Below are 21610 nucleotides of genomic sequence, written 5' to 3' on the forward strand. Positions count from 1 at the left end.
GATTCTGATAACGTGTAAATCTGACAGGTTTAAACTTGTTGGAAGAGTTAACTCCACTTAGCAGTTCCTCTCTGCATCCAGTGTGCTAAGCTAAGCTAGCTAGGCATCTATCATTATATGTTGTGTAGTCGACGCAGAATGAGCCTTTCCCCAAACCTTTGGATTTGTTCTTTTGAAACACCATCTTTGTAGTTTTTCAGAGCCTCATCATCGTTTCTCTGACCCCGTTAGCTGCACTGTTTTCACTGTTTCACCAGCTGCCCCGTGACCCCATGACTCCGTGACTCCGTGACCCCATGACTCCGTGACTCCATGACCCCATGACTCCGTGACTCCGTGACTCCATGACCCCATGACTCCGTGACTCCATGACCCCATGACTCCATGACTCCGTGACTCCATGACCCCATGACTCCGTGACTCCGTGACTCCGTGACTTCGTGACTCTATGACTTCATGACTTCATGACTCCGTGACTCCGTGACTCCGTGACTCTATGACTTCATGACTCCATGACTTCATGACTCCATGACTTCATGACTTCATGACTCCGTGACTCCATGACTCTATGACTCTATGACTTCATGACTTCATGACTCTATGACTTTGTGACTCCGTGACTCCATGACTCCATGACTCTATGACTCCATGACTCCATGACATCATGACTCTATGACTTCATGACTCTATGACTTCATGACTTCATGACTCTATGACTTTGTGACTCCGTGACTCTATGACTTCATGACTCCATGACTTCATGACTCCATGACTCTGTGACTCCATGACTCTATGACTTCATGACTTCATGACTCTATGACTTCATGACTTCATGACTCTATGACTTTGTGACTCCGTGACTCCATGACTCCATGACTCTATGACTCCATGACATCATGACTCTATGACTTCATGACTCTATGACTTCATGACTTCATGACTCTATGACTTCGTGACTCCATGACTCCATGACTCTATGACTTCATGACTCCATGACGTCATGACTCTATGACTTCATGACTCTATGACTTCATGACTCTATGACTTCATGACTTCATGACTCTATGACTTCGTGACTCCGTGACTCCATGACTTCATGACTCTATGACTTCATGACTCTATGACTCTATGACTTCATGACTCTATGACTTCATGACTCTATGACTTCATGACTTCATGACTTCATGACTCTATGACTTCATGACTCTATGACTCTATGACTTCATGACTCTATGACTTCATGACTCTATGACTTCATGACTTCATGACTCTATGACTTCGTGACTCCATGACTCCATGACTCTATGACTTCATGACTCCATGACGTCATGACTCTATGACTTCATGACTCTATGACTTCATGACTCTATGACTTCATGACTTCATGACTCTATGACTTCGTGACTCCGTGACTCCATGACTTCATGACTCTATGACTTCATGACTCTATGACTCTATGACTTCATGACTCTATGACTCTATGACTTCATGACTCTATGACTTCATGACTTCATGACTCTATGACTTCATGACTCTATGACTCTATGACTTCATGACTCTATGACTTCATGACTCTATGACTTCATGACTTCATGACTCTATGACTTCATGACTTCATGACTCTATGACTTCGTGACTCCATGACTCCATGACTCTATGACTCTATGACTTCATGACTCTATGACTTCATGACTCTATGACTTCATGACTTCATGACTCTATGACTTCGTGACTCCGTGACTTCATGACTCTATGACTCTATGACTCTATGACTTCATGACTCTATGACTTCATGACTTCATGACTTCATGACTCTATGACTTCATGACTCTATGACTTCATGACTCTATGACTTCATGACTCTATGACTTCATGACTTCATGACTCTATGACTTTGTGACTCCGTGACTCCATGACTTCATGACTCTATGACTTCATGACTCTATGACTTCATGACTTCATGACTCTATGACTTTGTGACTCCGTGACTCCATGACTTCATGACTCTATGACTTTGTGACTCCGTGACTCCATGACTTCATGACTCTATGACTTCATGACTCTATGACTTTGTGACTCCGTGACTCCATGACTTCATGACTCCATGACTTCATGACTCTATGACTTTGTGACTCCGTGACTCCATGACTTCATGACTCTATGACTTCATGACTCCATGACTTCATGACTCTATGACTTTGTGACTCCGTGACTCCATGACTTCATGACTCTATGACTTCATGACTCTATGACTTTGTGACTCCGTGACTCCATGACTTCATGACTCCATGACTTCATGACTCTATGACTTTGTGACTCCGTGACTCCATGACTTCATGACTCCATGACTCCATGACTCCATGACTTCATGACTCTATGACTTCATGACTCCATGACTTCATGACTCTATGACTTTGTGACTCCGTGACTCCATGACTTCATGACTCTATGACTTCATGACTCTATGACTTCATGACTCCATGACTTCATGATTCTATGACTCCATGACTCTATGACTCCATGACTCGTGAGAACTATGTGGACGTGTCGGCGCATGTGCCGGGACCGCGGAGAACCGATCACGAGACCTGCTGCAGCGTTGCTCAACACACCCGGCAATGCAACTGAACCGGCTCGGCGTCGTCCTGGTTACGCTACGATGGTGTTGCTCTTGGTAACGTGACCGGGGATCACTTCCCTCTTGCAGGGAGGTCTGCTGTTATCCGACACAACGGGGTTAAGCCTCCCCGTGTCACACTGACCTACTTAGCATGCGGGTCTGATGCGGAGCGGCTGCAGAGCGGGGGGGTCACACACAACAACAACAACAACAACACCCCCTGACCCGGCAGGGATTACTGCTCGTACATAAGGATAAGGATATCCATTCTACATGGTCATAATATATATTTCTATAAAAAGTGAGCTTTATATACCCTGTCAATACTTTACGTTATTATATTCATGACGTACATCATCACTCCTGTCCTTTGGAGAGTGAGCGGTTGGCCGTGTGCTTAGCTCAGTGGTTCTCAAACTGTGGGGCGCGACCCTCTAGTGGGATGTGAAGGTGGGGCGCGAGGGGGGGAATGTTTTATTTTTATTTTTTTATAATCCTTTATTAGTCCCACAGTCGGGACATTATTCTCTGCATTTAACCCATCATTAGTAACTAAGGAGCAGTGGACGAACACTGCATGAGGACAACAAAGCGTATTGTTAATAACTTGCAGCTTTCTGCGTGGAGATACTGGCAGCTAGGTGGCGTGGCTTAGGTATGAGGCGACGCGGAGAGGTTAGCTTAGAGGCTGCAGCAGCATCAGTTCAGGTACAGGTCACAATACATTATTATATATATGAACCTTTACAAACAAAGTTTAAATTACAGTGCAAAAAACTGCATAACAGAAAGTTACCAGGCATTTATTTATGGTGGAGTTAAACACATCTAAATTGCGCTAATGTCCAAGTTTGCTCAAACATTTGCTCTGATTGTCTAATAGGGATCTGTCAAATATTGAAGTGAAGGTTTTTAGTAATGCTGGCCCAACAGAGGGGCGGTAGCAGTGGTTCTCCAGCTTCCTCTCTAAAGGGCCCTTATAGGGCTGACGGGCCTTTAGAGCCTCTAAGGGCCCGTCAGAGTCTGGGACCCAATATGTCCCTTTCTCTGTTATTACTTTTAGAATTCCATCAATTTGGTGAGGAAGAAGTAAGCAAAATGAAACACATGCTGATGGAAATTGCTAAACTCACCTGGTCCCTGATAATCACCTGCAGTGTCACATAACTGGATTTTAAATTACCAGGGCATTTTAAATCAAGCACTAGTGAGAGGAGTTATTGCTCCCTGTGTCTGTGACAGTTGGACATTATCTCTCTGACTGACTGCATTAGGGTCATTGTGTGTGTGTGTGTGTGTGTGTGTGTGTGTGTGTGTGTGTGTGTGTGTGTGTGTGTGTGTGTGTGTGTGTGTGTCACTAAGCCTCACTGTGGGCCTCCTCATTTGCATTGAGTGCAGTGGTTTTAACAAAGCCCAGATTGTGTAGAGCCACGCTCACGCTCATGCAAAGTGCTCCAGTCACTCTTGATTTGCTTCAACTGTTTTGAAGTGATTGTCCTCAGATCGTGTTTCTGAGTCCATTGTCTGGTTCGAGGGACGATCAGACTGGACTTGGTGCTGTACTTTTAGGAGAAAACCTTGAGATCAGAGAGCCGTGGAGGATTCTGGAAATACTTTTAAAAGAAAGACTCAAAATATAAGCAGGCATACATACAGGCATCTATATAAATGATTATTATTTTAATCAAACTATTGTCTCATTCATTTGTGTCATTTAAGGTTTACTGTATGCTTTGTGTTCTCATTGTTAGTTTAAATACTACATTTACTCACTTTTTACTGTTTACACCCAGATTTCACTAAATGTTTGTCATGGACTTTTGGTTTAAAGTCATGGAAAAGCCATGGAATGCACTGGTCAGGATGTGAACCCTGCAAATGGAACGAGGTATTGATGTTATTGCTGAAGAGCTCCAATGTGATTGGATTGAATTTTACTGATCATCTCAGCGGAGAGCAATCATACATGTAAAATACATCATACATATCTTTATTTCATCAGAATTTTCTTTTTAAACCAAAATGAGTGCAGAGTGCATCTCTGTTGCCACATAAGGCAACAGACCATCAAGCCGTTTAAACAGATTAACTGTGTTGTATCATCAGAACAGGGGCTCTGATCCCATAACGGTGGCAAAGACAAACATGTAGTTTAGTGCCCACAGTAACGGTTTAGACGGCTAAAAGCTCCAACAACACAAACACATGAATGACTGGAATAAAATCACTCGCCCCGCTTTGTTAGTGCGAGTTGAAATCACTGGAGCTGCTAATGAGAGTCACTGGAGCGGCTCTCTTCCTGTCGCTTCATGTGACGGGAGACAGATGGTGGATCTCAGAGAATTTTCATCGCTGCCATCGCTATGCTGTAGGAGCAATTCCTCAGATTGCTCACTTGCATGGTTAAAATTGGGCTGGAGATGCACCTTTATTCTGACTCCAGCCCTTGACCAAGATGCATGCTGGGCTTACGGGGGGTTTCTTCTCTATTAAGTACAAACCAGGGTTCTTATGGTCATGTAAAACCCGGAAGAGTCATGTAAATGTGTTATATTCATGTGTTCATGACGTTCATTTACGCTGAGTTTGAAATAATGAATATGCTTTTAAAAGAAAGACTCAGAATATAAGCAGGCATACATACAGGCATCTATATAAATGTTTATTCTTTTAATCAAACTATTGTCTCATTCATTTGTGTCATTTAAGGTTTACTGTATGCTTTGTGTTCTCATTGTTAGTTTAAATACTACATTTACTCACTTTTTTATTGTTTACACGCAGGGTTCATAGAAATGTGGTTTAAAGTCATGTAAATTTGGTTTAAAGTCATGGACATTTGGTTTAAATCATGGAAATTTTGTGAAAAGTCATGGGAATCCATTGGTCATGTGTCTGAACACGTTGTGGTTTGTGTATTGTCGCGTACGTAACTGTGCAACATTGTTTTTGGATGACACACTAATGGAGAATCCGAGGAGATCTCATGTTTTTGGAGGTTCTGGTGGAGCGATCCTTTACGGACAAAAAGACATTAAAGAAACACGACGTGCTGGACCCCTCTCACATGGAGGAGCTTCATCCCTGGAGCACAGCTCTAGAAAGCAGGAAGTCAACAGGCTGGACTTCCCATCCGATGACATCACACCTCTGTCTCTGTGGTCTGAACGGTTGGTCTGGGTCTGTGTTGTCTGACTCGTCTCCTCTGTTCCGCCTCTTTCAGCTCGGGGATCTGCGTGTGCAAGACGGGCGTGTACGGACCGAAGTGTGACGAATGCCACCCGGGCTTCTTCCACTTCAGCAGCACGGGCTGCCGGCCCTGCCAGTGTCAGAACCACAGCAGCTCCTGCCACCCGCAGTCCGGTGAGTGAGGCGCCAACGTGTTGCAGGACTAGTGAATAAAACATGAACACACACACACATTACCTTCAGTTTGTGTCCTTTTGTTCAACCTTTATTTAACCAGGAGAGTCCCATTGAGATTAACAATCTCTTTTTGGAGGGAGACCTGGCCCAGACAGGCAGCAGCATACAAACACATAGTTACAGACAGAAAACACAGAACAAGTTAAAAGAACTAAAAGCTAAGAGACAGTGATGTAACAGAGTCAATTTAAGAAACATTTACATCTTTGGGAACCTGCCTCTATCTCTTTCAGTCTAGATTTAACAGCAGTCAGTGGTATCAGGATCTGAGCTTTAAAACATTCTGCAACATATTCCATGATCTACACTAAAGACCTTTTTCACATTTCCGTTCTGGCCTTTGGGACGGTGAGCATGAAGAAGTCCTGAGAACGTAGAGAGTGTTGTCCGACACTTCTCTGCATGATAAAACACACAGGGGGTCTGGGAGCAGACCAATGATTGCTTTATAAATGAAGGTGTACCTTCTTCTTTTCTTCATCATTGTTAGTTGTCAATGAGTCCCTGTGTTTTAGAAGATAACACATCCAGGGAGACCACCTCTCCAATAAGTGGTGTAGCGCTTCTGCAAGAGGACGTATGGCGAGTCTCTGGTGCTCAAACGTTTATATCTGCAGCTCCAACCCACACACTGACATTCAGTTTGGTAGAAGCGCCTGCATCAGGAGAGCATTTCCATAGCCTCATTTCAACCACCTTTGTAAAGGGGTGCCATATTTTAGACCCTTTGAGCCAATCAGAGCAGACTGGTCTGCACTGGGAGGGGCTTAAAGAGACAAAGGTGAATACAGGTATATTCACGATATTCTCACAGACTTTGAGAAATAAAGTGTTTTTTAACATGAAACCTAAAATACAAGCGTGAACCTAAAAATGTATTTTTCCTGTTATGCTACTTTATACTTCTACTTCACTAGCTGCAAGTTACTTTACAGATTAGGACTTTTCACACAAACATGTGATCAGTTTATAAAAGTTTATGAACTTCCAAATAGTATATAACGTAGTTATTGTTCATGCTGCTTACATGAGACTCTTTAGACTCTGTTGTGAAAACCATCAAACTGAATCTGTATAATTACAGCAGCAGAGATCTGTGATATCTCACCCGTCCATACTTCCCTCTCCAGCTGCATCTGCTGCTTTCACCATCAGTTCCTTAGCTAACGGAGGAAGCTGAAGCTCAACAGTCCGGTCTAATGTTCATGAGGTTCTCCACACAAGTTGACAGCTTGCTACTTGGTACCCTGAAGGGTTTAATTAGAGACTTTGGCAGGAGGCAAACACTCCAGTTGGTCTCGAGTAAACATTTACTGTGGGAGAAGGAAGAAGGAACCTGAAGAGACCAGGAAAGCTGCTGAATCAGCGGCAGACATTTGTGTGATTTAAGGTGTATTTATCCTTCTGATCATCAGAAGCCACATTATGACGCTCAGTGTTCACAGTGCTGTAGAGTACCGCCGCTCAGGTTTGACCGCTCCCTAAAGGCTGACCCACTTACACAAGAACACAATGAGCAAATGCTAATTAAACAGTGCAACCCTGTGGACCAGAGATAAACATGTCCAACAGGACGGAGACCCATTGTTTCTACTGGACAACACATCAAGGCTGAATGAAAGGATGGAGAGATAAAAGCAGTTTATAATCAAGAGCCTTTTTCACAAGAACACAAGTTTTACGATAAGTTATTCGCCTCGGACCCTTGAGTGCACTTATTTAAAGCCTGACGTCGAAGTAAACAAACTTAACTTTGGTCTCATTTCTCTAAGAAAGCCATCATTTGGTGGAGAGAACCAGGTCAAGCCCCTCCTCCTCTGTCCTTCTCAGCAGCTCCTTGAACTGTTAGCGGCTAACTGTTAGCAGCTAACTGTTAGCAGCTTCTCTTGGTGCAGGAAACCAACGTTACGCAAATATTTATCCAGCCCTGCAGTCTGTGAACAGCTTTCGTCATGTCTGGAACCTCTGATCATTATCAGGAGGCTCCACCTCAGACTACCAACAGCACAGTAGTGGGAACGCCTACACAAAGATGTATAATAATAATAATAATAATTAAGGACTTTATTCTGGGAATTTGATTTGAAGAGCAGATGTACACATTACCTTCATCTTATCCAAAGGGACTTCCTTTAAGTGCATTCAACCACGTGGATATAACCCCAAAATGACATCCGCTGCATGAAATAATAACCACATCAAGAGTATTTGAGGTCAAGGTGCAGACTGAACAGATGCAAGATGTGTAGAGAGGAATAGTTCACCCAAGTTTACAATCTTTGAAACAATTTCTCCCTTTATGTTTCCTTAAATTCATGAAACAAACGTTTTATTTCTCGTATGCCTCCACGGTAAATGGAGAATCTAAAAAGTCTTGATGAACTGAGGTAAACGGGGTCCTACTATGTCAAAACATCCATTTAAAAACCTGTGCAGTTTAATCCAAGTCTCATAATCCAGTCATACGTTACAATGCATGTTTTGTGCAAATGTGAAACTTATCACAATAAACATTGTGTTCACCATGCTGTGACTTTGCTAACTTCCTGTGATATACAAAGCCAGAACTAACTCTTAAGTCTCAGATGGCTGGATGTCCTTGAATGCATCATCATTAAGTTTCACAAACAGAAGATTTGCAGGCAAAATCTGGTCTTAAAAAAGTATTTCCACCTCCTCTGCATGACTGAAATAATCATGTCATCTAAACCTTCATGTTCTACAAATACACCGAGTCGGTTTTTATCATCTTAATTTGAACTCATTTATTTGTCCAGCCATTATTTTAAAAGCCCAATAACTAGTTTATCATATTTGGTCTGATATAAACGTATAAACGCATGAATGTAGCTATCAATTCCTTTTCTTTACAAACATGAGGTCAACCTAATGGACTGTTAGCGGCTAACTGCTAGCGACTAACTGTTAGCGGCTCCTCTGTTGGGCCCATGTGTCGTGTAATGGATGAAACACAGCAGCGTGTAGCAGAAATCAAACATGAAGTCAACCTAATGAACTGTTAGCGGCTAACTGTTAGCGGCTCCTCTGTTGGTGCATGAAACCAACGTTACGCAAAGATTTAGCCAGCCCAGCAGTCTGTGGACAGCTTTCACCAGGTCACATAGAGGAGCTTGTGCTTTGATTGGAAATGTAATTCAACACTTGTAACGTTGTGCATGTTTCTGCTATGAAATAGTTGACTTCAGATGAAAGAAACAAGATATTTTCCTGAAGTAAAGCTGTTAGCCACACCCGTGGAAAGAGTTCAGTGACCAACCTGCTGTGATTAAGAGTTATACAACCAGGTTATCCCACTTTGTGTGTTTTGTACAGATCCAGGAAATGTCCCTTTTAATCGTGTGCCCTTTGTTCTGTCTTCCAGGAGCGTGTATGAACTGTGAGGGCAACACCACGGGAAACAACTGTGAGGAGTGCAGGCCCGGTTCCCACCGCGGGCCGGGAGCCGCCCTGACCGCCGCCTGCGCACCGTGTCCCTGCTCCAACTCCAGCTCCACCGGCACCTGCCACACTGGTCAGTGTGTCACGACACCACAATTATGACTTCCAGGTTCAAGGTTTTTATTTTGCCAGTTGTGCCTTGACCAACAGTCCAGACACATTGGAATGTTTTGTGCAGGGCTCTGAGTCAACAGTTTTTTATATGTATGAAAACACTATATATACGGTGGTATATGTACACAAGGTGGTCGTATGTACAAGATAGGTATTCGATACAGTTTTTAAAAAGTGTTAAATAACAGTAATAAATAGGCTAGTCCTCTGTGATGTTCCTGGATTGTGAAAAGAGGGAAAGTGTGAATACCGCACGATACCTGCAATAAATATCACGATACGCGATACATACGATACCACAAATACGGTATGATACTGGTTTATTTATCAATAATAGTAATAAATAAAACATCTGTATGGTTCCTGCCCAGCTTTTTAAACTCTTAACAAATGGCATAAATATTAGTATTAGCCTACAGCAAGATATTAATAAAACCTACATGGTGTATGCCCTGCCTCCTTAAGCCCCGCCTCCTACAGTCAATGCATGACATGCAGCATGACAGGGAGCGGAGCAGTGAGTGCGCTCTGATCGCGCGCTATTTCTAATAAAGTATCGATACAAAAAATATGCAAAATCGTATCGTTTTTAACGTACGAGTACCGCGGTGCCTTTTCAGTATCGATATACCGTGCAACTGTCTGTTCTTCCTGTGGTACCCTGTGTGTTCTTCCTGTGGTACCCTGTATTCTTCCTGTGATACCCTGTGTGTTCTTACTGTGGTACCCTGTGTGTTCTTCCTGTGGTACCCTGTGTGTTCTTCCTGTGGTACCCTGTGTGTTCTTCCTGTGGTACCCTGTGTGTTCTTCCTGTGGTACCCGGTGTGTTCTTCTTATGGTACCCTTTGTGTTCTTCCTGTGGTACCCTTTGTGTTCTTCCTATGGTACCCTGTGTGTTCTTCCTGTGGTACCCTTTGTGTTCTTCCTGTGGTACCCTTTGTGTTCTTCCTATAGTACCCTGTGTGTTCTTCCTATGGTACCCGGTGTGTTCTTCCTATGGTACCCTTTGTGTTCTTCCTATGGTACCCTTTGTGTTCTTCCTATGGTACCCTTTGTGTTCTTCCTGTGGTACCCTTTGTGTTCTTCCTATAGTACCCTGTGTGTTCTTCCTATGGTACCCGGTGTGTTCTTCCTGTGGTACCCTTTGTGTTCTTCCTATGGTACCCTTTGTGTTCTTCCTATGGTACCCTTTGTGTTCTTCCTATGGTACCCTTTGTGTTCTTCCTGTGGTACCCGGTGTGTTCTTCCTATGGTACCCTTTGTGTTCTTCCTGTGGTACCCTGTGTGTTCTTCCTGTGGTACCCTGTGTGTTCTTCCTGTGGTACCTTGTGTGTTCTTCCTGTGGTACCCTTTGTGTTCTTCCTGTGGTACCCGGTGTGTTCTTCCTATGGTACCCTTTGTGTTCTTCCTATGGTACCCTTTGTGTTCTTCCTGTGGTACCCGGTGTGTTCTTCCTATGGTACCCTTTGTGTTCTTCCTGTGGTACCCTTTGTGTTCTTCCTGTGGTACCCTTTGTGTTCTTCCTGTGGTACCCTGTGTGTTCTTCCTGTGGTACTCGGTGTGTTCTTCCTATGGTACCCTTTGTGTTCTTCCTGTGGTACCCGGTGTGTTCTTCCTGTGGTACTCGGTGTGTTCTTCCTATGGTACCCTTTGTGTTCTTCCTGTGGTACCCGGTGTGTTCTTCCTGTGGTACCCAGTGTGTTCTTCCTATGGTACCCTTTGTGTTCTTCCTGTGGTACCCTTTGTGTTCTTCCTGTGGTACCCTTTGTGTTCTTCCTGTGGTACTCGGTGTGTTCTTCCTATGGTACCCTTTGTGTTCTTCCTGTGGTACCCTTTGTGTTCTTCCTGTGGTACCCTTTGTGTTCTTCCTGTGGTACTCGGTGTGTTCTTCCTATGGTACCCTTTGTGTTCTTCCTGTGGTACCCTTTGTGTTCTTCCTGTGGTACCCTTTGTGTTCTTCCTGTGGTACTCGGTGTGTTCTTCCTATGGTACCCTTTGTGTTCTTCCTGTGGTACCCGGTGTGTTCTTCCTGTGGTACCCAGTGTGTTCTTCCTATGGTACCCTTTGTGTTCTTCCTGTGGTACCCTTTGTGTTCTTCCTATAGTACACTTTGTGTTCTTCCTATGGTACCCGGTGTGTTCTTCCAGTGGTACCTGGTGTGTTCTGGTTGGGCCTGGTTTCAGAAAATTGTGTTCTAGCTATTGCAAAAAACCCTGTTAATGTATGTTTTGGTTCTGGAAATAGATAATCCAGAACCTTTACTGGAGCGCTTTGACTGACTGAGATTAGCAGTGATTCTCCTGTGTGACCTCCAGGCTGCTGCTGCCCTACTTCCAACACACCTAAGGTCTCTGTTGGGTTGAGTCACCGCCACATTCAAGAGTCACCTTCGTTCAGCCTCACATTTCATTTCAAAAAGGCTCCACTAACCTCAATGGGTGCACCTGGTCCACTCTAGCGCTTGAGGTACCAAATGAGCTTCATGTAAGTCAGGAAAGAAAACCATTAAAGCCGTATTGGTGCACCATCGTGCTGGGAGGTATGATGGATTCATAATGCAATGCTGATCCATTGAAGCGGGCATTGTCCAACGGTCCAGTCTCAGTCTTGTTCTTTTCTCGGAGGAAGGTTCCTCATAGGGAAAGGACCAGGATGTCTCAGTGGCAGCCATGACCAGAGCTGAGTAAAGGTGCTTCAATGCTCGCTCTCTTATCTTCTTTAGCGGAGGATAGCCTGCACCATCTCCTCCCAAAGGAAAGGAGAGATCGTTCCTTTCCCAGTTCCTTGGGGCAGCAACATTTAAAGTGACACGGCACCGTCAATAACAACCGCCGGCACTTCTTAAGAGACGCGATGTTTGCACAGGAACCTGAACGGCGTCATGCTGCAGTGAAGAGTCATAAAGACACAGAGAAGAGTTTCGGTTCTCAAGGCCTGAATACGGTCTATTGTTAACACAAGCTTAACAGACCTTAATGTTTGGTTCTGTGACTTAAATACGTCAGCAGATACGCCTCCTGTGTGTTTAGAAGCTTTTGCATTTCTGTGGTTGCTAACAAGGTTAGGTTGCCATCGAGTGTCTAAACCTCCTCTCTGAGCGCTCGTCCTCCTTTAGCTTAGTGGTGTGAAGTCATGTGACCGGGTGAGTCATAAAACGCTGTTGATGTGTGAAGACGATCTTGGTGAACAAACATGTATATGTAGTCTCAGTGTCGTGTTTGTTTGCCACAGAGATTATTCTCTGCAACAATACAAAAGCCCTTCCCTTTCGTTGAGGACACCTGTGTGACGCTAACGTCTGGCTGGACTACAGAGATGCGTCATCTGTGTGATGAATACCTACAGACACTCCACTGATCTGGTGTCAGTGCGTCTCAGCCCGTTCTTTTAGTTTACGCTGGTTTCTATTAAGCCTCACGTGTCAGACGTACGCACCAATTATATTTCTCTACCCAAAGACAACCCAGTTATCAGTAACCCAGTTCAGTGTGTTCGTGTGGAGTTATGTTCTCATTACTCCTCTATTAAATGGGCCAAGGGAACTACTGCCTATTCTCATTATTATTCATTATTCTTATTATTAGATTAGGTTAAAAGATACGTCTATAAAATATATAAGACATTTTAAAAAAGGTGCTGATCTGGTGCCACTACCTAATAAAATATTAACTATTTTATTAATCGTTTTGTCCAAAACCCAGTGATATTTAATTTCCAGTAAACTGAGAAAAGCACCAAATCATTTGAAAAACTGAACAAAGTCAAATGGCTTTGTTCGATGATGGAAATAGTTGCTGATTAATTGTTTATCAAAGCTTGACATACAGGACACCCTTTGGACGCTCGGCAACAGGTGATCATTGTGACACCTGCTTTAGTTGTGCTAACAGTCAACAGAAGATTAACTCCAATGTTCCGCCATGTGGGGGCGTGGTTTGACGTCATCAGGCTCTGACATCACACCTGACATCACACCTGACACCACACCTGACACCACACATGACATCACACCTGACATCACACCTGACATCACACCTGACCCCACACCTGACATAACACCTGACACCACACCTGACACCACACCTGACATCACACCTGACATCACACATGACATCACACCTGACATCACACCTGACATCACACCTGACATCACACATGACATCACACATGACACCACACCTGACATCACACCTGACATCACACCTGACACCACACCTGACATCACACCTGACACCACACCTGACACCACACCTGACACCACACCTGACATCACACCTGACATCACACCTGACATCACACCTGACATCACACCTGACACCACACCTGACATCACACCTGACACCACACCTGACACCACACCTGACATCACACCTGACACCACACCTGACATCACACCTGACATCACACCTGACATCACACATGACCTCACACATGACACCACACCTGACATCACACCTGACATCACACCTGACATCACACATGACACCACACCTGACATCACACATGACACCACACCTGACATCACACATGACACCACACCTGACACCACACCTGACATCACACCTGACATCACACCTGACATCACACCTGATATCATACATGACACCACACCTGACATCACACATGACACCACACATGACACCACACAGGACACCACACATGACACCACACCTGACATCACACCTGACACCACACCTGACACCACACCTGACATCACACCTGACATCACACCTGACACCACAACTGACATCACACCTGACATCACACCTGACATCGCACATGACATCACACATGACATCACACCTGACATCACACCTGACACCAGACCTGACACCAGACCTGACACCACACCTGACACCACACCTGACATCACACCTGACACCACACCTGACACCACACCTGACATCACACCTGACATCACACCTGACACCACAACTGACACCACAACTGACATCACACCTGACATCACACCTGACATCACACATGACATCACACCTGACACCACACCTGACACCAGACCTGACACCAGACCTGACACCACACCTGACACCACACCTGACATCACACCTGACACCACACCTGACACCACACCTGACATCACACATGACATCACACATGACACCACACCTGACATCACACCTGACACCACACCTGACACCACACCTGACATCACACCTGACACCACACCTGACATCACACCTGACACCACACCTGACACCACACATGACATCACACATGACACCACATCTGACATCACACATGACATCACACATGACACCACACCTGACATCACACCTGACATCACACATGACATCACACCTGACATCACACCTGACATCACACATGACATCACACATGACATCACACCTGACATCACACCTGACATCACACATGACATCACACCTGACATCACACATGACACCACACCTGACATCACACCTGACACCACACCTGACACCACACATGACATCACACATGACACCACATCTGACATCACACATGACATCACACATGACATCACACCTGACATCACACCTGACATCACACATGACATCACACCTGACATCACACCTGACACCACACATGACACCACACCTGAAATCACACCTGACACCACACCTGACACCACACCTGACATCACACCTGACACCACACCTGACATCACACCTGCCATCACACATGACACCACACATGACACCACACCTGACATCACACATGACACCACACATGACACCACACCTGACATCACACATGACACCACACCTGACATCACACCTGACATCACACCTGACACCACACCTGACACCACACCTGACATCACACATGACACTACACCTGACAAAAAAGATACAAAAATAAAGAGTTTCACAACGATGTTCCTTTTGGGAACAGCTCAACCTGACACCTGACATCACACATGACATCACACATGACACCACACCTGACATCACACCTGACATCACACCTGACATCACACATGACATCACACCTGACATCAGACATGACATCACACCTGACATCACACATGACATCACACATGCAGACATGAAAATCCCTCACCTTTTGGCGAAATTCGCCGTTTTGAAACCAAAATAGGTAACCTACGTGACTACATGTAAGTCCTACCTACGACACCTCACTACATATAAGTTCTACTACCGACACCTCACTACATATAAGTCCTACCTACGACACCTCACTACATATAAGTTCTACCTACGACACCTCACTACATATAAGTTCTACCTACGACACCTCACTACATATAAGTTCTACCTACCGACACCTCACTACATATAAGTTCTACCTACGACACCTCACTACATATAAGTTCTACCTACGACACCTCACTACATATAAGTTCTACCTACGACACCTCACTACATATAAGTTCTACCTACGACACCTCACTACATATAAGTTCTACCTAAGACACCTCACTACATATAAGTTCTACCTACGACACCTCACTACATATAAGTTCTACCTAAGACACCTCACTACATATAAGTTCTACCTACGACACCTCACTACATATAAGTTCTACCTACGACACCTCACTACATATAAGTTCTACCTAAGACACCTCACTACATATAAGTTCTACCTACGACACCTCACTACATATAAGTTCTACCTACGACACCTCACTACATATAAGTTCTACCTAAGACACCTCACTACATATAAGTTCTACCTACGACACCTCACTACATATAAGTTCTACCTACGACACCTCACTACATATAAGGAGAGGACAATGGAGATTTTATCCAACTTTTATTTTAATAAAAAAAACGAAATGAGTTTCCTCTGTAGGGTGGCCGGGCTACTGTTTATATTCAAGGGTTTAAGATTTACGTGTAGGAAAAAGTGTATCCTCCAGTTAATTATAATCTATATGTATATATATATATATATATATATATATATATATATATATATATATATATAGTTGTGTGGTTATAATCACTGTCACACAGAGAGAGGTGTGCATGTTCAGGTTTCCTGGTGGAAACATTATTCAGTGTTCTAGACTAACAGTGATGTCTCCTCAAAGTAAAGTGGTATAACAGTATGACATAATATGGTCAAATAAAAAGGCTGGTGCATTATACATATTATGGCATATAAGTGTAATATTATGAAGTGAAATGTAGTAGTAGCAAAACAATTAAGCAATAAGGTACGAGAGGCAGTACTGTGTCGTGCAATAATGTACTGTTCAAGGGAGTTGTTAGGCCCGACGCGCAGATATTTTTTAGTAAGGAGGCCATACGTTTTTAAGTTTCTCCAGCTCTCCCCAGGTTGGCAAAAAAAACATCTCAAAATGCATCAGGTTGATGCTTTAAAATATGCAATATTTAAATTTTTCTTACGGGGGAACATCCCCCCAGACTCTCCTAGAGGGGTAATATCCTTCTCACCTTTTTCACCCCTGACCCGTTTTCATGCCTGCACATGACATCACACCTGACATCACACATGACATCACAGCTTCACCTCGTGGAACTGGACTCCACTCACATTGCATCCCTGGTTGGACTCCACTCACATTGCATCCCTGGTTGGACTCCACTCACATTGCATCCCTGGTTGGACTCCACTCACATTGCATCCCTAGTTGGACTCCACTCACATTGCATCCCTGGTTGGACTCCACTCACATTGCATCCCTGGTTGGACTCCACTCACATTGCATCCCTGGTTGGACTCCACTCACATTGCATCCCTGGTTGGACTCCACTCACATTGAATCCCTGGTTGGACTCACTCACATTGCATCCCTGGTTGGACTCCACTCACATTGAATCCCTGGTTGGACTCACTCACATTGCATCCCTGGTTGGACTCCACTCACATTGCATCCCTGGTTGGACTCACTCACATTGCATCCCTGGTTGGACTCACTCACATTGCATCCCTGGTTGGACTCCACTCACATTGCATCCCTGGTTGGACTCCACTCACATTGCATCCCTGGTTGGACTCCACTCACATTGCATCCCTGGTTGGACTCCACTCACATTGCATCCCTGGTTGGACTCCACTCACATTGCATCCCTGGTTGGACTCACTCACATTGCATCCCTGGTTGGACTCCACTCACATTGAATCCCTGGTTGGACTCACTCACATTGCATCCCTGGTTGGACTCCACTCACATTGCATCCCTGGTTGGACTCACTCACATTGCATCCCTGGTTGGACTCACTCACATTGCATCCCTGGTTGGACTCCACTCACATTGCATCCCTGGTTGGACTCCACTCACATTACATCCCTGGTTGGACTCCACTCACATTGCATCCCTGGTTGGACTCCACTCACATTGCATCCCTGGTTGGACTCCACTCACATTGCATCCCTGGTTGGATTCACTCACATTGCATCCCTGGTTGGACTCCACTCACATTGCATCCCTGGTTGGACTCCACTCACATTGCATCCCTGGTTGGACTCACTCACTTTGCATCCCTGGTTGGACTCACTCACATTGCATCCCTGGTTGGACTCACTCACATTGCATCCCTGGTTGGACTCCACTCACATTGCATCCCTGGTTGGATTCACTCACATTGCATCCCTGGTTGGACTCCACTCACATTGCATCCCTGGTTGGACTCCACTCACATTGCATCCCTGGTTGGACTCACTCACTTTGCATCCCTGGTTGGACTCACTCACATTGCATCCCTGGTTGGACTGCTCAGCTCTCCTCTCACCTCCCCTTCTGGACCAATCATGAGCAGCATTGCCATGTGCTGACGTGACAACCCGCCATTGGCAGCGTTCTGCATGGCAACACGTACAGATGCACTCAGGCTGTCGGGTTATGTTTGGCCCTGCCAGGGCAGCGTGGGAAGGAGGGGGAGGGAGGGGAGCTGAGCTGAGCTGAGCTGAGCTGAGCTGGGACAGCATGAGCACAGCTGGGCCATTTCAGCGCCAGTCAGGCAGCAGCAGACCGGGGGATGGGCGGCGGCACCGCTGGAGAGCGGCGCTCCAGAGGAAAGGGTCAGGACCATGCTCCAGATCCTGGTGTGAACAAAGTGTGTGGCTGTGAAAGATGTTTTGGAGTAGAGGATGCCACAATGGCGTATCACTGCTCCACAAGCTGAGAGATGCTTTCTAGTGCTGATGAGGACATGAACAACCCTCCATGACACACATCCTGAACTGGAGCATTGCACCAGTTCAGGATGTGGGTCACACATATTAACTCATCCGTGTGTGATTGCATCGTTACTGGCTGGGCTGGTTCAGTTCAGCCCGAGGTTCATCAAATATTTGTATTCCTGTTTTAATTCTTCCTTGACTCTCTATAAGTGTGTCAGGGCGGCTCCCGTTCCCTCCGGGTCACGTCACCGCGGGCCGCCGCTTTTGAACCCTCGGCAGAGATTAAGTCAAGCTTATCAGTGCTGGAATACAAGTCACATGACCACTAGGTAGAAACCAACGTCTAGGCCGTCATCAGTCTGTTATGGATGTTAAAGGAAGTTGAGGTGGTTTGGTCCTCTGGTCGCGATGGGAGGGAGCTCTGGGCCGACGTAAAAACTTGCGGAGATGGGTCTATGTCCAATCTGGTCTAGGAACACCTGAGACCCCCAGGAAGAGCTGCAGGACATACCTGGGGAAAAGGCCTCTCTTTTCTGGATGGATGCCTTCACGTTCACACTGAACCTAAACGTGTCATTGATAGGTTTTACGTTAGCTCCACAGTGCACGGATGTTTACATCAGTCATGTTTTAGAAAGGTATCCGGTATAAAGTCAGGTTGTCAGGGACGTCCTCTGGAGCCGCAGCACACGTTCCCTCATTTGGGGATTTGATGGAGTGAGCGTTATCTGACACGTCACTCCAAAGTCCTTCACATTGTTTGAGATGTGATTCACATTCAGAGTTCTGAGTTTGGTCCAGACATGAGGACAGCATCACGGCCACAGTAAGAAGTCATGTGACCAATGAGACCACAACACGCATGATGAAACGTGTTTACACTGAGACGGGACAGTCAAAAGTCATCCACTTTCAATATATATAAATATATATACACTGTCATCCAGAGCCACCTAGTGGTGCAGTGTTAGCGGTTATGTTTGTATTAACTTCATCTCACTTTTATTGTTATTCCATCAGACACTGATGTTCAGGGTTCTGACGGTCATGGAAAACCTGGAAAAGTCATGGAGTTTATAAATGGTTATTTCCAGGCCTGGAAAAGTCCTTGAAAAAAATAAATCCCCAAAGTTTAGTAAAAGTCATGTAAATGTGTTATATTCATGTGTTCATGTGTTCATTTACTCTGAGTTTGAAATAATGAATATGCTTTTAAAAGAAAGACTCAGAATATAAGCAGGCATACATACAGGCATCTATATAAATGTTTATTCTTTTAATCAAACTATTGTCTCATTCATTTGTGTCATTTAAGGTTTACTGTATGCTTTGTATTCTCATTGTTAGTTTAAATACTACATTCACTCACTTTTTACTGTTTACACCCAGATTTCACTAAATGTTTGTCATGGACATTTGGTTTAAAGTCATGGGAAAGTCATGAAACCCGTTGGTCAGGATGTGTATGAACCCTGGATGTTATTTTTTCTTCTTAAATTCTTTATGTTTTGACTTATGTTTTAGTTTTCGTAATGATCGTACGTATTTTACTCACTCCATGCTGCACTACTGTTTCTTCTTCCATTGTGTTTGAACAATCTCCGGCACCAGAATTCCCTTCAGGATGTTGATGAATAGTCTAAACGAGACAGGAACCATTTGGGACTTGAATGTGCTTCTTCACTGGAAACCAGCAGTGTATACTTTGTGATGTGTGTCTGTGCATCAGGTCTTTCTCTGGGGAAAAGAACAGGCGTCTGGTTCTGGTTCTGGTTCTGGTGGAGTCGTTTCTGGGCCTCTTGGTCTCATGTGTGTTTTCCTGTCCCGTGCAGATCCCAGCGGCTCCCCGGCGTGTGACCAGTGCCTCCCCCGGTACGGCGGCCCCCAGTGTGAGCAGTGCAGCTCCGGCTCCTACAAAGCATCCGGGCTTTGTGTTGAGTGCGACTGCTCGGGGAACGCGGACCCTCAGGGGCCGCCGCAGCTCTGTCAGCCCGACACCGGCCGGTGCCTCCGCTGCACCAACGGCACCGCCGGAGCCCAGTGCCAGCAGTGTGCCGCGGGCTTCACCGGGGACGCCCGGGCCCACAACTGCACCCGCCCAAGTAAGACCACAGCACAGCGTGCTTATTACCTTCTCTCTGTGCGGCACATCTTCATCTCCTAAAGGTCACCGTGGAACAGCTGATGATGCAGCCTCCAGACCAGATTCAGACATGTGGGAGGTTCATGGAGCGCCTCAGAGCCGTAAAAAAAGGAACAACGTGTGCTGGTTCTGGCTCAGAAACCCCTTTTAAGGAAGTAAAAGACAGTGAACTACTAAACTAAGCTGCAGCTCTATCAGCACTTTTAAAAACAATTTTTTAAAAATCAGTTGAAAGCTGGTCAGCGCTGTACTCATTTGACAAAATTATTATGGTTTGTATTACTTACTTTTTATATTTTGTATTACTTACTTTTAATGTGCTCTACTGTAGCATTGTATTGTGTGTATTGTGTGTTCCTCTCCCCACGTATAATGTTGTATTGTGTCTTTCATCCTGTATGTTTGCTGTTGTTTTATGTTTGTTTGTTCTGTCAAGGGACTACAGATGCTAATTAGCTGAAGCTACAATCTGGTACAGGGCATCAAATGGGGACATTTATGTGTTAACTGTACATGGTCCCTTTTTAAATAAAGATATATATATATATATATATATATATATATATATATATATATATATATATATATATATATATATATATAATAAACTAATAACTTATCAGACCTCTGCTCGGGTTGACACGAGTCTAATGACACCACCTGACAGGGAGCCAGGGAGCTGTCAATCAAGCTCACCTGCAGCGCGGAGGATATATTTACGACATGAAAAC

At 44.8% G+C, this 21610-nt stretch overlaps 1 protein-coding gene across 1 annotated transcript in view; it reads left to right on the top strand.

Annotated features, from left to right (window-relative positions):
* Positions 1-21610, top strand: part of LOC306739661 (multiple epidermal growth factor-like domains protein 9) — a 44917-nt gene that overhangs the window by 20890 nt on the left and 2417 nt on the right. The window contains exons 3-5 of the mRNA XM_079221701.1: positions 5844-5983; positions 9429-9578; positions 20569-20838. Of these exons, the coding sequence (XP_079077827.1) occupies positions 5844-5983; positions 9429-9578; positions 20569-20838 (560 nt within the window). The remainder of the gene's footprint in view (positions 1-5843; positions 5984-9428; positions 9579-20568; positions 20839-21610) is intronic.

The sequence above is a fragment of the Taurulus bubalis genome (genome assembly GCF_910589615.1).
Source record: "Taurulus bubalis genome assembly, chromosome: 8".
Lineage (NCBI taxonomy): Eukaryota > Metazoa > Chordata > Actinopteri > Perciformes > Cottidae > Taurulus > Taurulus bubalis.